The sequence below is a fragment of the Blennius ocellaris genome (assembly GCF_963422515.1).
Source record: "Blennius ocellaris genome assembly, chromosome: 14".
Classification (NCBI taxonomy): domain Eukaryota; kingdom Metazoa; phylum Chordata; class Actinopteri; order Blenniiformes; family Blenniidae; genus Blennius; species Blennius ocellaris.
The window spans coordinates 25343254-25364475 of NC_137663.1; the positions used below are offsets into that span (position 1 = coordinate 25343254).

Here is a 21222-nt window from a genome sequence, read left to right on the forward strand (position 1 = left end):
AGGGAGTGAGAGTGTGTGTGACAGAGTGGAGGAGAGTGAGTGAGCCTGAGTGGGGGCAGATCCAGCTCTGAAATACCCCTGCCCTGCTTTGATCTCACTGCTGATGTCAGACCCGCATTAGCATAAGAAAGCAGGCTGGCCGGACTCTGGGGCGTCTTCCTCCCGGGGAACTGCGCTCCGTGGCCGGACCCAGTGTCCGAGCAGCGGCCGCCCAAGAGTCCCACTGGGAGGCTGTGTGGGATCCCGTCGAGCCATCCAATCACCGCGCATTTGAAGTTCATTCCCTCAAGTTATCAAGTTTATAGAAATACGTTATTAATTCTGTTCTATTCTAAACACGTGTGTTCATGTAGTGATTAAACTTGATAACTGGTTTCTATAATAATTCTGAAATTAAGTTTCAATAGTGTGTTTCTTTTAGAATTAAATGATAGAATAGAATATAAATGATGTATTAATCCCAAAGGAAATTCCCTTTGCATTATATATGGAAACAAAATGTTTTCATTCAAGTTTTTATGCACATTCAACTAACAAGATACTCAAATAATCAAAACATCAGAACTTTTACTCAAATTCATTAATTGCACATGGCGAGCATTAGTTTTCTGTTTTTATTTTGGACTTTATGTTAGTGTTAGGGTCCAAATGCACACACATCAATGGCAGACGAGATGATCTGGATCTCGTTTTTCTCGGCAAAAATATCGTTGTTCCCCACCCCAATATATCTTTTGAGATAACTATGTCCTTTTAAATGAAAACTGTGAGTTCGTGCATCTGTAAAGCAGTAAAAACACTCGGCTCACAAGCCTTAATGGTGACGTATGGGTGGACAAAATACTCTTGCAAAATGTTTCTGTTTGTTGGAATATTCGCATAAAACACTTTGTCCCTCAGATTTAAAACAGTACAACCTTGTATGAAACTTCCTACACAATCATTTCACTATAATTACTCTCATGCTTTCCATCAAAAGCCCCTCAGAATCTGTTTTTTACTTGCATGTTGGAGATTTTTCCGTTTCCTTTGTGCACTAACTACCAAATCAAAACACAACTATACTGCAGTAAATCTCTGCTCTCCCATCCCTTCAGTTGTGAGCAAGTTGGCCTCCTAAAGTATTTTTAAGTCACGTTTAAGGCAAATGTCATGGTCACAGACGGCACCCTGAAATGAATTCCAATTTTCCACTAAAATTTTAAAAGCAGCTTGAAAGGTGAACGATGCTCTGAACGGACCGCGGCACTAAAAACATCTTTTATTTATTAGCATGGATACCATATAATAGTAACAATATATACACTGTAATACAGGGTGACATGATACAGTACTAGTCCAAATACGCGCACACACACACACACACACACACACACACACACACACACACACACACACACACACACACACACACACACACACACATGAATGCTCGCCAACATGCACTCTTTCAGGGGGGAAAAAAAAAAATCAAATAAAAGCTTCCTAAAGTTACACAGTTTTTCTGCACTGGCTGATTTCCTTAAATATTAACCGCACTGTAAGCGATACGTTGCCGAGCCAGCTGTGGGAAAGTAATGTATAGTTTTTTTTTCCCTGAGAATCTGTTGCACCTCCAGACGACTCGGCAGCGCTGAGCGGTTGTCCAGACCTTGACCTTTGGGCCTGGTGTAGCTAACGCGGCCGGCCTCGCGCTCCTCCGGGAACAAAGCGGGCCAGGTGTTGTCATGCCGGAGCGTACGCAGACCCACAACAAACTCCTTTTTTCCCCTCCGCGGGGGGAAACGCCCAGTGGTACCGCGTGCTTATTTACAGGGCTGCGATCCTGCAGCTTCCAGAGACACTCAATGTGTCTCACATGGTAGTCAACTGTGAATGGGCCGCGCTGACTGGGAGCTGTGCAGCTTCCAAGCGGGATCGGGCCCGTCTACACACACTTTTTTTTTTGGCTTTTTGCACACAGGCTCTCCATTCCTGAGCTCGGGATCAACACGCACCCCCCCACCCTCCTTGATCTACACATCTCGCCTTCCCAGCAGCAACAGAGACATGAAGTAAAAAGGGGGGGGCGGGAGAAGACATGGCATGTGAGAGCCACCGCGGTTCAACGATAATGAAATACCTCGTGTCGCGTACGAGCCGAATCAGAGCTGAGTTATGGGAGATAATCCACGTGCGGGATGAAAAGCAGCTTTACAGAGATAATATTACAGCCTCGCTGTATTTCTTTGACTGTCACCGTAATCAGCTTTAGACACGCTGGGATTACTGGTGCAGCGAGCGACAGAGTGCCTGAAAATACCAACTGTAATTACACTTCCAAGTTTCCAAAGCCTTCTGATGCACTGTTGTTTAGCCGAGATGCGGTCAGGGCCAGAGTTTGGAGTTTATTTCCTGACGAGTCAACCAGCAAATGAGGAACTCCTTTAGATTTTTTTTTTGGGAAGCCAGTGAAGTAAACCCGAAAACCTGACATGTAAATCCACATAAATAGAATCCGTGTCTCACTAAACTGAATTACGCCGACGTGAGGTTCTTGTGTTGCAACACTGTTTTGATCCGGTGGAAGGAGTTCGGCCCGGCTCCGGATGTCCGCCGGGTCTCACGGGCGTCGGGCCACCATTGTGCCCCTCGAGTGGAGGTGCAGCCCGTGAAGCGGGAGGTTCGCCGGGGCCGGGGCCGGGGACGGGGACGGGGACGGGGTGGGGGACGGGGACGGGGACGGGGAGGGGAGCGAGGACGCTCAGCTTTCACCCAAGAGGATCAGAGTCTGAATAGGCGCTGAGTTACGATTACAGCCCTGGAAAATAGCCTGAAACAAACCTGGCTCTGGAAACGCTGCGCAGGTTCCTCGCTTGCTGAACGAAAAGTTTCATTCCAAAGTTTTCGTCTTGATTATGAAAGTGTTTGAAGATTATTTCATGTGACTATAAAGCAAATTGAAAAACCCCTCAGTACATATTGGGAGGATTAGATTAGCATGAGTTTACATCTGGTGCTTTGACAAAATGATAAACTAACAGAGGCTTAAGTCTCTCTGATGAGGTACATTCATCTCTGGTCTTTCACGTTTTGTTTTGTTTTTTTTCCCCAATGAAATTAAAAGCAGGACTTTTGATTAACAGCCATCACGAATGCAATAAAGTGGGGAACATAAAAGGAGGATTTTCAAATGGAAACAATCAGTGAACCGTGCTGTGTAACGGTTAGATTTCATTTCGCCTCTCATCTCCGACCAAACCCCGAGCGACACAGTGGCTCAGCCGCAGCCGCCGCCAGTCGATTATTGACAAATAACAAGGACATGATGTGATATCAGCAGCTTTCTCCAAAGGTGGAGAAGAGGTCAGGGAGGGTCCCTGTAGAAGGACAGGGACAGCTTCACCCTCGGCCAGGTGAAAATCCCATCATCCCCCCCCCCCCCCCCCCCCCCCCCTCTGCTCACAGCGGGGGATCTCCTCCAAAACAATAAACAAGCTCCGTCCAATCTCACGGGACTGGACCTGCGTCTTTTTGTGCGCCATTTGTTTATAACCTCCGTCCCTATTGCGCTTTGATGACGGAGCCCTTTCAAGTGACAGATGGGTGGCACTTTTGAACACGTCATGTGGTCCTTTCCCCCTCCGGCGCCCAGACTCACGCTCGGCTCTGGATGAGTGTGTTCACGGGCACGACGACCTGACCGGGAGAGTTTAGCAGCACCAAACCCCACAATCACACCATGGAGACACTCCGGCTCGAGAGGAGGCCAAGGGAAGCGTGGATTCCAGTAATATAACTGTTTACTCTTGTTGTTGTCCCTCTAAAATCACCAGAGCATCATAAATCAATATAATCAAAATAAACAAATGCAATACTGGCTAAAAGTTTTTTTTTAAAGGAAAATGTATTTATAAGCTGAAACTGTCACACTGTTGTACATTTGTAATACAGATCATTGTATAATTTCAATCTCCTCTATCATTATTATGAATCCAGTGCTATGAATGTCTGTTTTAAAAAGATATTTAATATATTCATATTCGGGGTATATCACAAGGTATAATGAGTTGTTTAAAAAAATAAATAAAACATTTTTTTTTTCATTAAAAACAAATACTATCCGAGCTGTAATTGTCTTCTAGAAATCCCAGTCCAGTCACGTCCATTTGAGAATAACCTGCTTGTAATGTTGGAGCAATTATTTCAAAATGGCGGCTCGGATCGCAGACATGTTGAAATCATATCAACACGATACCTCGCAGGTAGGAGTTTGTCAACTCCTCCTGTCTACACGTCTTGATTAGCTTCTCCGGCGGCTGGGACTAATCATGGCCTCCACTGTCTGGTCCACCCTGCACGTCGACGCCGCTCGCCGATACACATCCCACCGGAAATTTGGAAACACGCCTTTGACCAAGAGAAATTGCAGAGTTTGCGTGCGGAACGAGGACCAGTAGGAAATTTTGACTGCTTGCCGGCATCCGAGCACAGTTTATCAGAACGAGATGAGAATTTGAGGATGTGTCTATAAGCCACTAAAACATCCCGGGATTTGTTTCTTTGCTCGCTGTCTGTTCAGCAGCTGCACAGTTTTCTTTCCCGTGACGGTGCTGGATCTGTGCATGCACCTATGGATTTAGTTTCTGGCTCGTTTAGAAAGAGAAGTTTCTTCCAAGTGTTTGGGGTGGGTGGGGGGGGGCAGAGCCGTTTCACACAGGCCCTTCATCTCAGCGTTGTGATGTCAGTGAAGAGGTGTCGCTGAAGAGGAGGGAAAAGGTGTCGAGGGCATGACGGGGTTGAGGTGAACTGCAGGGGAGGGTGTGCTGACCTCATCAGTCTGGGACGCCGCGTTCATTTACAAAACAGCCCGTGCTGGTAAATATAACAGTCAAGCAGTGATAGAAGAATGGGGGAGACTTGCGCCAGCCTGGGGGCCTCCAAAACAGCACAATAGATAAATTGTGCCGATACATCTGGTTCCTATGAATACAGCTCTGTAGATTGTGGCGGGCGGAGGCGCGAGAGCACCAGCGCATCCTTAGAAATGATTAAAGTGAGCTTCTTTAAGGATTACAAAGCCCTGTGAGAATGCTCCGGGGCCACGTGCGCAGCAGAGGACGCGAGTGCACGAGTCCAGAAGGCAAGCGGGGCACTGTTTCTGACAAGAAGCCTTCGGGCAATCATAAAACATCGTTTTATTCAACCTCCCAACTGAAGACAACGCGAGCACGGTCTTATACATATTACCTACCGTTTCGAATCCTATAGTTTTACAACGACAAGGAGAAATGAAGTGTTCCTTAAGAGTACAATCAACAAGCTGACATCTGAATAATTCAAACCAAAAGTTCCCTGCTCGCAGTAAGAGGAGGATCTGAATTCTGGGTCTGGGCTGCCAATTTTCCCTGAAAGGGAACCTTGAAATAAAATCCACTTAAGCCTTCTGTCTTCCCCTCCAGAGTGTAGTTAAATCCTGACTGTGTATGGACATGATTACAGAGTGCCACGGGTCTTACATCAGTGCAGAACCTTGACTTCCAGCAGGAAACCTGCAGCACGGGTTAATTATGGCAAAAAAAAAACAAAAAAACAAAAACCCTCTTTTGCTTAAAGATGGAGGATGTGCTCTTCGTGCCCGGACCCTTCTGAGACTTAAACCGTAACACGGACCACTTGTACGTCCAGCCTAAATAGAAGCAGCCGACATGGGGGTTTCTGTTGGAGGTGTACGGTGTGAGGCCCGCGAGCTCCGTGGCCGGCGGCCCACAGCGGAGGCAGATCCGTTTGCTCAGCAGCCGAGAGGGGACGCGGAGATGCTCCTTTCACACAATGCTGAGCACCGACAATCAGGGCTTTGTGTCACAGAGGCATCTGCTGTTACAGCTCACAGGAAGAGTCCATGTCTCTTTCAAAAGTGCACTCAGGGGTGCATCTTTTATCAGTGTCGAAAGAGAATGGAACTTCATGTCAACAGCGCGAAGGATCAATTGTGTAAGCGTTTGGAACATATGTGCCGGGCTCAGATTGTTAGTGACGTTAATTTGACATCAAATTTAAAAAATGGTTGGTGTCAATGTGACACTCAATGCCTGGTTACTATCAGTTTTATTTCAAGCAGGGTACTGTGAGTCACTTACTGTTAACCAGTGTTCTACCTGCAGTAAATGGGAGTCAGCAGGTGCTCGGTTTAGAGAGGCATTGAAGGTTCCGCTGTCGCAGAAGCTAAACAATGGACTCTATGGACCGGGTCAGCAACGCAGCATAGTTTAACCACCAACAGGAAGGCCTTCTTGGATACAAGAAATCCAGTAGTAAGAACATTTACAGTACTTTGCCTTGTTGGGAAGCTTGATCAAGCGTAGAATCTAACATTTACATTGCTCTCTCATTGTCCTACAAATAAAAAGCTTTTGTAACATAGTGGACCTGCAGCCGTTTTGTTTTTTTAAACTATTTTCTTTTCAAGCTGACCCCACATTCCATGGTTCAGTTCCTGCATTACAGTGGCAGTGTTACTGGAAATCCTCTTGCGGAGTCCTTCATGCCGATGTGGAATTTGTGGCAAATAATTGACACGGAAGATGGACAATGTTCAACAGAATACATTTGTTCATACAAATTATATATTAACTAAAATACAATGGTAACAATGGAGCCCAAAAGCAATGATTTGCATTGGTGGCAAATACCAGCTGAGCGGGCTCTCATTTCTCCAGAGGACACATACTTCTCTTTGTAAAACTAAACATTTACTCGGTAGAAACATTATTTGAAGGTTATACGAGAGGAATCACCGTCCCCAAATCCTTCACACCGACGATCCATATGAAAAACCTTTGTCGCTTAGGAAAAGTAGTGAGCAGTAGTGAACTGGCGGGTAAAGAAGTTCACCTGGAATTGGAAGTTTGCAACTTAAAATCTCACTTTGGTCAGATCACCACTGTGGGTCCCAGTGCATGACCTTTGACCCCCATCAGCACCTTAATGTAGCTGCACACATCCTAGAAACTGGATGGGTAAATGTGGGAAAAGGAATTCCACTAAGGGGATTAATAAAATGGTTAAAAAAAAATCTGTTCTGTGCAGCTACTAATCCTCACTGTAACTAAATCTAATTCATGTGATAATAAATTTGAGAAGCTATGGCCCCCTGCCTGTGGTTCTACTGGTTTAGTTACTGGCCCTTAAAAGCCAATTGCAGAGCGCCAGCACCATCTTGTGTTAACCTAGAAGTACGACAATGTAGTGAAGAGCTGCCTGCTACACACAAGAAAAACAGTGTTAGAAAACCTCTTTTTGAAATATTTTATTACTTTTTTGACAAATATATATGAAGGTTTTCCTATTGAGGAAACATTCTTTCAAAGATACGTTTACAGCAAAGTCATTCCTGCACAGAGGAAACATGGGAAAAATCATCAGAAGACATGATGGAACTAACCTTTTCTAGTTGTGCCCAGGAAAAGACAAAGGGTGCAATTCATTAATTAGAATGGACTGATGACAGTGATATACAGAAGTCAGTCTGGTCATTTCGGATAGACAAAAATAGAGTTGTTTCAAACGCCCATGGGACACTGTCAAGTGGTGAATTATTAATTTTGCATCAAGGCACACAAGCATTGATAAACGTCATTGGAGCATTGCTATTTACTTTTTTTTTTTTTTTTTTTGCCAAGACATTGGTCCCATTGGGCAATAAAACTGTACAAACTACAGGATTAAAAAAAACAAAACAAAAACAAAGTATAAGATAGGGCTCTCCAGGATAACAACCAAAGGAAATCTCAAAACAATTTAGATCAATAATGTACAGAGAAATATCACCGTGCCAACTTTACTCTCATTATTCTTGAGCATGATTGCAACATCACACCGAATCCAATCTGCTAGTGTAATGGAAGACCTGCAAGTCTTACAGAGGATGAAGCTCAGTGAGGGATCTCTTCTTCTGTAGAACAAATTCATGTAAGCTCCTTTTTCCCTCCCTAAAGTTGCTCTCCCTTCGTGAAAACAGCAAGATGACTTGAAGTCTCAGGAGAGTTTCAATGTTGCTGAAGCTCCTTATTTGTGACGTCTTGAGCGTATCGAGTATGGTCGCCGGAAGGTAGCCTGCCAGGGGGTCCAACCACTTCTCCTTCCACGACTTCATCTCAGTGTGGAGAGACGCCCGATCCGGTAGGTCCTCCTTGTACAGGCGGTACACGAGACCACCGAGAACGCTGGTTTCTACTTTGGACATTGCGTAAGGCACAATCTCCAGACACCTCATGATGTCTAAGACCTTCTCCGTGAAGAGCTCGTCAATTTCTGCTATCGAGTGCTCAACCACCTTCAGGCTCACCGATTCTTTGTAAAACTCACTCAGGGGCTCAAGAAGTACCGAATGCAACATGGTGACATGGAGTTTAGACGCCAGGGCGACCGCTTCCTCAAACCAAGCCTTGTGATGGGTGTCGATGTCACTCTTCAGTGTACTGAGGGATGCTTTCAAATAAGGCAAGAGGTGCACAGCAAGCAGCATGTCTAACGGCTTGCCCTGAAGAGACTGACTCAGCTTTTTAGTTATACTCAAAACGTTCTTCTGCACCACTGTCGTCAGAACAAACTCCAAAGTTCTTATGGCATCAAAGAACTGCGAGGCTTTCTGCCGAACTGACGCACTTCCCTCACATTTCAGCTCATTCAAACAGAGCATGACCGCCTCCAAAATGTCTACCATCACTTCTGGCATATCATGACTCTTGTCCCAGTTTTTGATGAGTTTGTCTCTTAACTCGCTGCCCTTCGCTTCATTGTCCTGGAATACGTGAATGATCATTTCTTCCAGTTTGTTCTGGCGTTCCACGTCCTCTGTGAGCCAGTGCAAAATTTGATTTATGAGGACTGCTGTGTTCGCGGCCTCCTCAACCGGGGAGGATTGAGCCAGCCAAACATTTAAAGACAAAGAAGAGCTGGCAGTCCTCACAGCCTGTTGGTACTTTGCAGATATAGCTGAACTTGCTGCCCTCATCTGAACCCCTACTTCACCCACACTCAGTAAGGCCTGCCCTCTGCAATACTCCATGTTGAGCCCCCACTTCTCAGACAGAGCAGTTTCTATAGCCTCTGTAAGGCCAACTGGATCCTCACTAAATGGGATAAAAGCCAATGTTTCTTCACACTGCACATCCTCTTTGTTTAGATATCTGATGCACAACGGAATATAGAGCTCACCATCGATTTTAACTTCTTTTTCAGTTAGAAAAGTAAAGAACTGAGAGTCCCATAATTCCTTGAGCATCTGCTCACGGACCTGCGGATCATAGAAGGACATTGCAGTTCTTGGTCCCGGGACGACCTCCACCATCGCTTGGCTATCAGCTGATGTCTCCTCTCCATCAGTGGCTTTCTCAGCTACACTTGAGCTGTGCAGTCCCGCGTCAGTTGGTGCTTCTTTGAATCCTAATTTCAGAAATAAATTGAATTCACACTAATATTCTCCTCCAAGCATCCTAGTTATTGTGTCACAATGAGACGAAGAGTAATGTTTTGAAATTATCATGGACACTTACCACTGTCCAGCTTCAGTGTTTCCAGTGTTCCCATCACCTAAAAAAGATATATTTACAGTGTGATTATGAACATATTGTGAATTTAGAAAAGACTTAAATCATTTTCTATCTCAATGACAGATGAAATTTACCTGGAACAGAAATGGGCCGCTCTCCGGATCACCATCGGAGCACTTCTCGATGACCTCTGGCAGCCTCAGTATTGTGTTGTAGTGGGAGCGGAGCATCACCTGAGCGATTCTGTCGCCTTTGCACACCGTGTTGTTGAACAGGTCCCTCATTGAATTCAGGGTGGTCTTCATGAGGTCACACTCCATGCTGACACTGGGGAGGACGGCTACTAGCCGGAGTAGTAAGGTAATGGTTGGGTGGCTCTTTGACTCAGGATGAACTAGCGCCTCAGCAATGGATGCTGGTGGAGCGACGTCCTGGTATTTCTCCGTCCAGACAGCAGCCCATGTGTTGATTTCCTGCTCCACTGCATCAGGCTCAGGAAGATCTGTAAGGAAGAGACTAAAGGGCTTGTCTGTGGACTCCGAGAGTATGGGCTGCGGGTTGCAAGACGGCAGCAACGACAGGACCGACAGGGCTTTCAAGTGGTTTTCTGAGAAACTGTACTTCATCTCATCAACGAGACTTCGAAGAAGAGGAACACTGAGATTTTCTCGGTAATAGATCTCAGGAGACTCGTAGCTGTTGGCTTCCTCTGAGAAGCACACTTGTTCAGGTGCCACCTTTGTTGCAAGCTGAAAGGCCTGCTCAAACCAAGTGGAGTGCACAGTGCTAACATTTTCTAACATTTTGTTGAGGGCTTCGATGATAGAGGGAATTTTTTCCACTTCACAGAGAATGTCAGCAGGGTTTCCGCAGCGGAAGACGGTGCTACAGTTACGGAGGGGAGCGCATGCATTCTTCAAAATCACAAGGGTGACAATGAAATCCATATTTCTCAGAGCCGTGGAGAGGACTTGAGCGTGCATTGACTTCGCACCTGTGGCGCAAGAACTCACAGCATCGAGACAGCTGAGAATGCCCTCTAGAGTGTCCGCAAGAATATCGAAGAAGTCTTCTCTCTTTTTCCACCTCGAGCAACACGTTTCTGGAATTTCCTCAAGAGCCTCTCTCGGCATGTTCAGAAGTCCATCGACCGCCTGCGCCAACTGTCCCTCCAGACGAGGAGATTCGTTAAAAAACAGCAGCAGGTCTTCAGTGATATCCAGCATTTTTGCTACTGAAGGACAAGGCACACTTCCTGCCAACCAATGGGCAAGGCCACATGACTCACTGGGCGTCACAACGCAGAGGGGGAAGCTCTTCAGCAAATCTAGAGACATTTTCTTCAGGCTTTGATAACTTGGGCCCAAGTGCATGAACGCCTGCCCTCGACACTGAGACATCGGCAAGCCCCATTCGTCGGAAAGAATCTTTGCAAGTTTGTTTGCTTGTGTGCCAACGTGACAGTTTTCATCAAATGGCAAGAACCCCATGAGCTCCACCTTTGGAGCAGATTCTCCAACGTACCTGACAAAAACAGGTAGGTAGGTCTTGTCTGCGATCTTTACAGGTTTGTCTGTAATCAGCGAGAAGAATGGAGAATCCTGGATTTCTTTTAGTATAACATCTCTGATGCTATCGATGAGGAGGTTCACTATTTCATCATCACCTATGCAGGGTGTGCTTTTGTTGTCATTTTCAACCCAATGACACATGCTGAGCTCTTGGAGTAAATATTCCCTTTTTTCTTCTGGGAGGTCACCAAGAGTGGAATTCTTTTTCCCCAGTAGTGCAGCTAGTCGAAAGACAGTAGCCAGGCTTTGAAAGTTGTCTCCTGTGTGCCCATTTTCATCTGCTGGTTTCATTTCTTGATCCTCTATTTTAATAGGATATTGCTGAATAATGGGTTCTTCTGCTTCATCCTTGACAGAATTGACTAAAAACACCAAGAAGAAGAGAAAAAAAAATCACATTAGCTATACCAGTATTCAAAACGTAATGTTCAATTAAAAAAAGGATCGCATCGATCATACCTTCCATATTATTTTCTGTGTTCCTGATTAAACTCTTGGCTTCCTTGTCCTACAAGAACAACAAGAAATATAGTTAGTCAGGCAATCACATATAAACAACAAACAGAAATAAAGCACATATAACGCAAGCTCATACCAAGCAGATGCCTTCCAGGGCCTGTGGGGTGACCTTCAGGCACTGGGTCACCATGCGGTCCAGGTCTCTGCTGAAGTCCGTGCCCACCTGCAGCATCGCCAGGCACGGGGACCTGTCTTTGGGATTTGTGTTTCTCAGGTAGTCTTGAAACTTCTTGTGGCGCATGACAACACCACAGTCCTCCAGCACTGTGCTGGGTAGCACTGACATAATCCTCAGCAGTGTGTTGATGTTCCCAAAATACTGCATGAGTGGCAGGCGCAACGTGTGAAATATGGAGCTGGGGATAGTCACGGATGCTACTTTGGTCTTCCACGTTACTCTCCAACAGCACAGCTCCGTAAAGAAGTTGTCGGCATCAGGTAGGTCGCTGCTGTAAAGGGGAGGCTTCGACTTCAGGCTCTCGAACATGTAACTCACAGTGACTGAGCACGGGACCAGAGAGAGAAAGTTGAGTGCTTCTTTGTGGTCTTCTGAAAAATGATCTTTCACAGCATTTATAAGGTTGTCCACGAGGGGCACACTGAGGTTATCTTTGTAAAAACCGACAGGTTTTACCATGCTGTCTCTGGGCAAAGAGTTTTCAGGCACTTCGATCTGTACTCGTAAACTCTGTGCCATGGCACTGGCCTCATCAAACCAATTCTGATGAAACACCTTCATATTTGTTTTCACTCTGTTCAGAGTTGCCACAATGCCACTGATCTGGCAAAGTTGGGAGGCAGCGGTGAACTGGTCTTTCTGTATACCAGCGCTGAGCTCCCTGGTGAAAGAGGAGGCATTCTTCAAGACCACCATGGCAATGATGAAGTCGAATTCCATCACCCTGCTGAGGAGGGCTCCTGCTTGGTCAGACACATTGGCGTGCCATCTCTGTGGGTTGCTTTTGACTTTTTCAAGACATTCGACTAAAGGCTCTAGCATCTGCACAAACACTTCATAGGAATCATGCTTCTCTTGCCAGAGGGTACAGAATTTTCCCTGCAACTCCTGGACCTTTTCATAGCTCTCTCGAAGACCAAAGTCAATCACATGGTCAAGCTGTTTCTCTAAAGCGGAACTGCTGCCAAAGAACATCAACACCTCTTCAAAGGTATCCAGGGCTCTTTTAACAGCAGGGACTGGAATTGATTTTGACCACCAGGTGTTGAAAGAGTAGGAGGAACAGTGTGTGCTTATAGCAAGAGGATGCTTCTCCTGGACTTTGCAGGCAAATGCTTTCAGCTTGTAAGAAACGTCTCCAGAACCAAGGTACGCTTGACCTCGGCAGTTGTTCAGATCAAGACGCCACTCCACTGTGAGAATCTCCATCAGACGTTGTACCATGTAGTCGCAATCAAGGTCTGCCTCGAGGAATCCCATGAGCTCCAATCGCATGACATCGAAACTGTCCACGAACCTGAGGAAAAGTGGGAGGTAGTCCTTCTCTCCCAGCTTCACTACACGGTCAATGAACAACGAAAAGAAGGACGTGCCCACTTCCATGATTATTCCCTCCCTGACCGCATTCTCACACACAGTAAGAACCTCTTTCATTTCAGACTTGGTCACATACTCGACCTCTCCATCCTGTGCAGGACAGGTGTCGCTCTGTGACCGGCTGTGACTGCTGTATGCTGCTGTGACTGTCGCCTGCAAAGCAGATTTAAGGGATTCTCTGTCAGTCTCTGCGCACTTCATTTCTACAAGCCTCTCCGCATCCATTTCCAGGTTTATGAGGTGCAGTTCCTCCTCGGTGTCCTTTTCGGGATGGTTTCCCTGGGCCGCCACTGAAATCACAGGCAGGAGTGGTGTTTGGTGAGATCACGGTTTTACATGAAAAATGGGAGTTTGTGTGAACTCATCAAATCTGTCATCCTTTTAATGTATTTTTGATGTAATCATTATTGAGTGGGTGTGGCACACTTCTGTGTATCCAGCAAGCTTTAAGACAATTTCATTTAAAGACAATTTAAGAGACACTGGATATGTGAGAATACCAGGTGATTCATTTAATATCAATATAGCAAAACAGCAGTGTACACAATAGAAACAAACTTCAATTAAAAATCCTCTTACCTTGCAAAGGTTTGTCTCCTGTGTCATCATCCTACAAAACATAAACATAAACAATCATATATTATTTCACTACAATCAGCTAAGAAATAATATATTTAGCTTCACAAATTCTACTCACCGTTTGCAACAAGTTCAGGATGTCTGGATGCTTCTGGACATACGACTCGACCATTTGTTCCACACTGAAATGCACATCTTGGTTGACGTAGATATACGCCATGCTGCACTGTCTTTGGTCCTCTGATGTGGCTCTCAGGAAGGAGTGGCACCTTTCCAGTACCATGTGGTATTGACCGTACACATCTGCCTCTGCATTTACGCAGGGAACGGTGCCCAGCACCCTCAGCAAGCTTTGCACGTTTGGGTAAAACCCAATATCTGGAATCTTGAGAGTGGCGAACACGGTGGTCGGCAGAATCCTGCGCTTGCTTGCGTGCCTCCACTTCACTTCCCAGCAGCCCAGCTCTTCGTAGAACGTGTCGGGCCGTGCAAGGTTGTTGAGGTTGGCGTCGGCCACTTTATCCCGACGGATGCTGAAATTGTGGTCGGCCATATACGATGGCACCAACGAGAGCCACCGAAGAATCCGAACCATTTCTATGCTGAACACTCTCTTTACCTCTGCAACGAGATACTGCAGGATGGGCCGGCTGAGCGTTTCTCTGTAGAAATCCTCCAGCGGGGTCTCAGTTGCGTCTTCTTGTGCCATCTCTGGTTTGTTGACCTCCACTCCCAGCTTCTTGGCTCGGCCGACTGCGTCCGAGAACCACTTCCTGTGGAATATTGCGAGCTCCTGTTGGTATTTGCTTACCAGCTTTAAGGCATTGGAAATTGTGTACTGCAAAGTACTGCTGATGCTGATTATTCCCCTGAGACTCGAGTTAAGTATGCTCACACAACACAGGGTGTTCTTTAGTGCCAGAAGTGTCATGATGAAGTTGAAGTTCTTCAAAACTGGCTTGAGCTTTGCTATTTGTTCAGCAGTATCTTCGTCGACCTTCGAAATCATCTCGTTGATACAGTTCAAGAATGGCTCCAGAATTTCAAGCATGGTCTGGAACGCATCAGTGCTATATTCCCAATTCCCAGAAATGGCCGTTTTGATTCTATCCACTTCGCCTTTTAAATGCCCGTATGTTGTCTGAATCTTGCCTTCCAGTCGTTGGGACAGCTCTGGAGTTCTCCTGAGTAATGAGGCCACCTCCTCCACAGTGTCAGCAACCTTCTGGATGGAGGGCACGGGCATGCAGCGAATAATCCATATGTTGAAGGCATACGGGTCACTTGGCGACAGAACGACTTGTGGAAACTCCTGCAGAATCCTGCAAGTGAGATCTCGCATTTTCTGACACATGCTGCCCGTCACCAGATAAGTGAGTCCTCTGCAGTGCTCCATCCGCAGCCCCCACTTGCTTCGCAGCTCGGCGATGAGCATGTAAAACAGATTCTCGGCGTCCAGTTCGCACGGTAAGAATCCAACGAGGTGCTTTTGTGGGAACCCTGCCACTGTGACGGACCTGATGAACACCGGGATCTGCTCCTTCCCCTCGATGCTCGTGGCATCCTGGAGCAGGATGGAGAAGAATCGTGCCAGCCGGAGGCTGTTCTGGATCTCCTCCCGCATGAGGTCCTCGCTGAACTGCAGGATTTCTTTCCTGTCGATTTTTTCCACACAGATGCGATTGAGGGCCTGTTGGCCCCGCGCGCCTCCGATTGGCTCGTCCGTGTTGATGTTTGCGCCATTGATGCTGAATCCAGTCAGTGCCAGGATTTCCTTGAAGTAGACCTTGAGGGTCTCTTTTGCTTTCGAGCTGGCTCCGTCCTCTTGGGTCTCAGGGTCTTTTTGCAGGTCAACTGTTGCAGTGTTCTCCTCAGGTGCTTCTTTTGTCTCGTCTTTCAAGTCTCCCGATTCATTTTCTAAGGTTACAAGAAGAAATACTAATTTTGACATGACTTTGGAAATTGACACTTTGTTCAGTGAATAAATATTTAACAAAAGGAGTTAATAAATTTAAGCATGACTTTGACCTCATATAGACATAAAATGCAATTCGTATCGATGAATCAAGTCTCTTACAGTACCTTTTGTTTTCTTCACAGCAGTAGCTTCCTCTTCAGACTAGGTAGATGGGAGAAAATGATAAAACTTTTGCACTGGCAGCATTAAAAATACAAATTACGAGATAAAATCAAAACTTACAGGGTCTCGAGTTCGCTTCCTGTTGTAGGTGGATTGATTATTCACTGGCTTTGAAAAGTCAAATATGGTTGGAACCGCATCTTCCTGTAATACACCGCTGGAGGCGCTCTGAAAAACAAACCAGAAGCAGATCAGATACATATAGGGAAGGGTACCTTTCACATTTGAACTGTTATGGTCCCAATACCCGGTATCTGGGAATAAATGTTCATTTGTTTAATAATAAAATATCTTTGTATTTTTTTAATTTAACGTTTATTTCTTAATATAAAAACTTTAACAAATATATCAAATCGACATCCAACTATCAGTATTCTGACACCGCAGTTGTTTCACAAATTTCTTCAACATGAAAACCCTTAGCTCTAATTACTCAATGTTTTTTCTTAATGCACAAATTAAAACCCACATGTTCCTTTTCCTTCTGGAAACCTTTGTGATGGTAGATGTGCGAGGGCAGATCTGAGGCTGTTGAAAATTGTGCACTCTTCAGCCTTAAGAAAAAGCTTGTGCTTAACCAGGAGCTTCCTCAGATTAGAAGTATTCCCATCGCTGGCCTTGCACTTCGCCTCACAAGTTTTGCAGCGAATTTTGCGATGCAGATTACATCGCATCGCATTTTCTAAAGTGGAGCCGCTCTTTTCTATCTGCCATGGTTGCCACGTCACCTGAAAATGGAGCTACGGACATCGTTACGCTCGCGTGCGTGCAATTCTGTGTTCAAGCCCGACTCTGAAAATCACCTATTGTTCCACTCCCTCACAGTCACCAGGCTGCATTTAGGTACAAAAACATGGTACCGTCTGAATTTATCTCAATCGATGCTCGGTAGTAACGACAGAATTCGGCCGGTACCTATAAAAGTACAGAATGTGGTACCCGTTCCTTCATACATACTGATCTTTATTTTCAATGTGAATAATAGGAAACTTCCAACAGACTTGGTAGCTCGGGAAAGACTGTTTCTATACTGTGTGTGAAAAACAACATACATCTCAATTAATCGTGACAGGTGCTTAAATTATAGGAACTATCTTTCTCATGTCAAGTCATTGAGGTCAGGATTTCCCCATGGTGGGATAGTTTCAGTCAGCTTTGGCCTAAAAATGTAAAAAGATATAATCTTAAAGACGTTAACCCAGACTGCACTATTTTCGGTCAATTACTTTTTCGATTAATCGATGAATCGGCTAAGAAAAACAAAAAACATTTCAAATTGTAGGACCAGTTGATATTGAACGAACACTAAATATGTTATGGTTATTTAAAAGCACATCACTGAATCAATACAACATGTATGCAATATATACAGATGTATATAAGATGTATACAAGATAATTATTAAATAAGATTTAATGTACTTCATGGCCGACATACAGTTCAGTTTCATCCTGAGTGGATCAGACTGGTAAAATATTGTTATAATAACCTTTAAAGTTACACTTCAAAGTTTTTCTTTGCTGTGATCACAGTGTATGGAATGAAATGGTCTCTATTTTTACAAGATCAAACAGTTAGTACTGAAAATGATTACAATTTCAACATAAAGTCGCGCAGCCCAAATTTTGTGACCACGCGACTATGCGCGTCGCCAGAGCTTGTGCGAGGAAATCCTCCGTCTCCCTGTCTGAACAATCACAAAGCAAATAAAGATCGCCACACGGCTCAAAACTCCTGAAGTGAAATATAAAATACTTTAGGAAAGGTGGAGAAAAGCGGGGAGCAGAAGTGGAGATATTTAAGTAAACGACTCCGCTCCATGGGCGAGTGGCGCATAAATCGCGTGACACAACAAATCGATAATGAAATTAGTTGCCAACTCTTTTAATAATCGAATTTTATGGATTTGTTGCTGCAGCCCCGGTTTCCATACGAGTAACAAAAGACACTCAGCAAACACTGTTTCAGGTCCGGCAGCCCAGCGTGCGGGGCGCGGCATCTCCAGGGTTAGAAATTCACCATGCGCTTATTTTGTTTACAGGTCGGCTTTTTTACCTGGTGAGAGATCAGGGAGGGGTCGAAGTGCTTTGCGCAGAGCCTGTAGAGCTGATGCAACTGTTCCGGAGGCTCCGAGGCCAGATCGAGGCGACGGCAGTTGTTCAGCCATTGCTTGCAGCTAAAAACACGGAGGGGGGGAAAAAAAAGAAAAGAAAACATTGATAATTAATCAATGCGGAACTGCACTTTGGATTTCTTTAGTGATATATAGTCACTCTGCAGAGCTGGAGTAGTAAATGTTTATTCTCTGTGGTACAAATCAACCAGAGGAAAAAAATTATCTCCCTCCAGCCTTTGAAAGACAACATTGATATCTGTGTATGCCATCAATATGAAATATACCGTTGTCTTTTTATTTTGAGAAAATACTGAATGAAACGGACAATATTTTTGGTCAAAAACCGGAATTGTTCATTTTAGAAAATTACTTCTGTCCTCTAGGTATTTGGGCAGAACCAAATTTCCCGTCTGTCTTACTTTTGTCATTATCATTAATAATTAAGAATCTCCAAACTTCAGACATCGCTTGTCCACTCTGGTGTACCTGAAGGCCACATTGCACTCACAATTTCTTTTTTTTAATCTTGAAAACTTTATTATCCACCGCCGGAAAATCAAGAAGCATTACTACATTATAATCAACTCTGCTTTATCACTCCATTGATGCAGGTTTATCAGCGTCACAATGCATCGTAGAAATGATTCAATTCAACCCCCGTAACATTAATTAATACGAAGAGCATGAAATCCTTTTCATTCCATAAAATTTTGTTTACATTTTCTTCTCTTTTTATTGATTTTTTTTTTTTTTTTTTTTAATGGTCAAGTACAGGCAGAAACAGCTGCAATGTGAGGACTTCAATTTTAGCTGCTACCAGGTTCCAGACTTTATCGATTGCCAGAGATTTCTTGTAACGACTGGGAAAAATTCAATTCTGTACGTGAAGACTGAAGACACTTGCCAAAAACACAAGATTTTGTTTGATAATTGTGGAATCATGGAAATCCTTACTTCTTTTTAGGATAAACAGCTTCCTCCTACATCCAAAATAACGTTTTCTTCCATTTTTTCTTTTCAAATCATCTGATGGTGACACTTTTAGGCTCTAATACATTATCTTTGTGCATTGAACGTCAAAGTGTTTTTCTATAAACAACTTTAGTTGTTAAACAGATATTGATAAAGGCATTACTAACAAAGCATCACATTAATGTCATTATGCTTTGTGATCTGTTTTTCTAATCGACAGGGCTCTTTCTCTTGCATTTCTCAATATTTTTCTTTCCTCTTATGGATGAAAATCATTACTGAATGTGTTAATTTGCGTCGAGTCTTTTCACAAGTAAAGCGATCGGCATTTTCACAGGGTACAACACAGGACAACAGATGCTTTTGTAGGCTACAAATATGGCCGTTCAAACTGAAACGGTCTGTCCATAAGAATGTCGCGCACCATTGTGAATGTTTACAGCGTATCGTTTCCTGAACACACGCATGTGTCGTTTCATTACAAAAACAAACAGCACCCGTCTGTGGCCTGGCATGCAGACTACATCGTTTTCAGCAATTCTGCCGTTATAATGTAAACAGATATTGTTTTCAAAACGCTACCGTCTGAATGCGAAAATGTTTTGAAACAAAAATATATTTACTAGAAACGTTGTGGAAACCGAGCCTAAGCCACAACGTAACTCTTTTAACACTTGACTATGATGATTTTCAGAGTATACACCCTCATCCAAGATGGCTACGATGGATTACGCCTTTATAATCTGCATAAGACTGTTTATAAAAGATAAACTGCAAATAGTTAATAGTTTATAATAATGAAACATAATGTCACAGATATTATCTTGTGTTTTGTTGAACTTTAAAATGCACTTGTAATGTAAACCATTATCTGTCATGAAGGTGTATAACAATTAAATATCACTTCATTAATTTGATCTGATCATACTAAACTGAGAGTACCTGCTAAAATAAACAATATTTACCAATTTATAATAGTTGAACATATTGGATTCAGTCAAATTAACACTGTTTAATGGCAAGGCAAGACAAATTTATTTATAGCGCTCAATTCAAACACAGGGCAATTCACAGATAAAAATACAGATTAACTTTACAAAAACATAAGAATTATATTAATAAATACATTAAAGCTTTCAAAGAAATGAAAGAAACGCATTAAAATAAATAATGAAGGAAAGTGGATTAAATGAGGTTAAGAACAATTTAATAAAGTAAGTAAAATCTATTGTTTATTCGAAAGCCTGCGCAAATAAGAATTTTTTTAAGTCCTGATTTAAAAGTTGCATGTCAGCAGTCTTCAGGAAGTTTGTTCCACAGGAGAGGAGCTTAGGAGATACAAACTGCCTCATCTTGTTTTGTTTCTGATTCTATGAACACTTTATTTTGACCCAAATTCGTGTTTTTAAGAAAGAACCGGCCAAGAAACAGAGGCTGTTACACTAACTTCAATCAGGAACCATCACATAAACAAACACACGTTCTTTTGTTGTTGTTTTTAAAAGCTACGGGGCGATTTTTATAATCGCTTGAATGAGATCTGCCGAGTTAAACCGGAGGTGTTGTGTTAAGTTAGTCCGCCTCCACGGTGCAGACGGTAGGTGTCGTGTAACCCGTTTTGAAAGAGAGAAAAAAAAGTTTCAAACTGGGCTTTTTTCTCCGTATAGGAAACACTTTAAACGTCAAATCAATCCCGCGAATCAGCCCTCACACAGCCGAAGATGGTTTCCGAGGCGGGCCGGCCGAGCGGAGTGTTGAACGCCGACTTTTTTCCTCCGAGAGGAGCACAAGTCTGCGCCATTTTCCAGCGTGATGCTAGGCTAACAGGCTAACGGCGGAGAGCTAACTCAGTCATTGTGCCCCCCCAGCGCAGCGGTTCGCCAACCCCCAAAAACCCGCAACATGGCGGAATAAGGTCTTACCGGTCCGGATCCGAAGGGAAGCTGAAGAGCGGGGGGCTGCTTTCCCCCGGCTGGGAGTCGCAGCCCGCCGCGGCGCAGCAATCAGTCATTTTGGACCCGCAACGGAGCTAGTTAGCTTAGCTTAGCTTAGCAGACGAGCGAAGCAAACTCCTTCTACAGAGTCATGCCTCGGAAAAAAAAACCTGCAGCCAGAAGAGTCTGCTATCACTTTTTCGCTCGCTTGATGTGTCTTTGGCAAGAACTAAGAACCGTCTAATTCCATGCTTTCAAAAGTTCATGTTGTGAGCTGCGCTGAGTCTCCGACAGCGTGTTATC

The 21222-nt window shown here is 44.2% G+C and overlaps 1 protein-coding gene across 1 annotated transcript; it reads right to left on the reverse strand.

The window, feature by feature from the left end:
- Window positions 1–7275: 7275 nt before the first annotated feature.
- Window positions 7276–21222, reverse strand: LOC308139699 (uncharacterized protein). Its single transcript, XM_080509189.1, has 11 exons — window positions 20908–21222; window positions 17953–18073; window positions 15958–16065; window positions 15840–15876; window positions 13876–15674; window positions 13758–13788; window positions 11700–13468; window positions 11564–11612; window positions 9668–11466; window positions 9537–9573; window positions 7276–9426 (listed from the first exon to the last, which is right to left on the reverse strand). Exons 1-11 carry the CDS (start codon window positions 20994–20996, stop codon window positions 7898–7900), a joined length of 7368 nt encoding a protein of 2455 aa, XP_080365315.1. The 5' UTR covers window positions 20997–21222; the 3' UTR covers window positions 7276–7897.

Bases quoted from the DNA above. Each gene is read 5' to 3' on its own strand.
- LOC308139699 (XM_080509189.1), bottom strand. From the start codon at position 20,996: ATGACTGATTGCTGCGCCGCGGCGGGCTGCGACTCCCAGCCGGGGGAA. The intron at 15,675-15,839 runs GTACTGTAAGAG...TTGTAACCTTAG, and splicing joins TGCTGTGAAGAAAACAAAAG to AAAATGAATCGGGAGACTTG. The intron at 9,574-9,667 runs GTAAATTTCATC...TATCTTTTTTAG, and splicing joins GCGGCCCATTTCTGTTCCAG to GTGATGGGAACACTGGAAAC.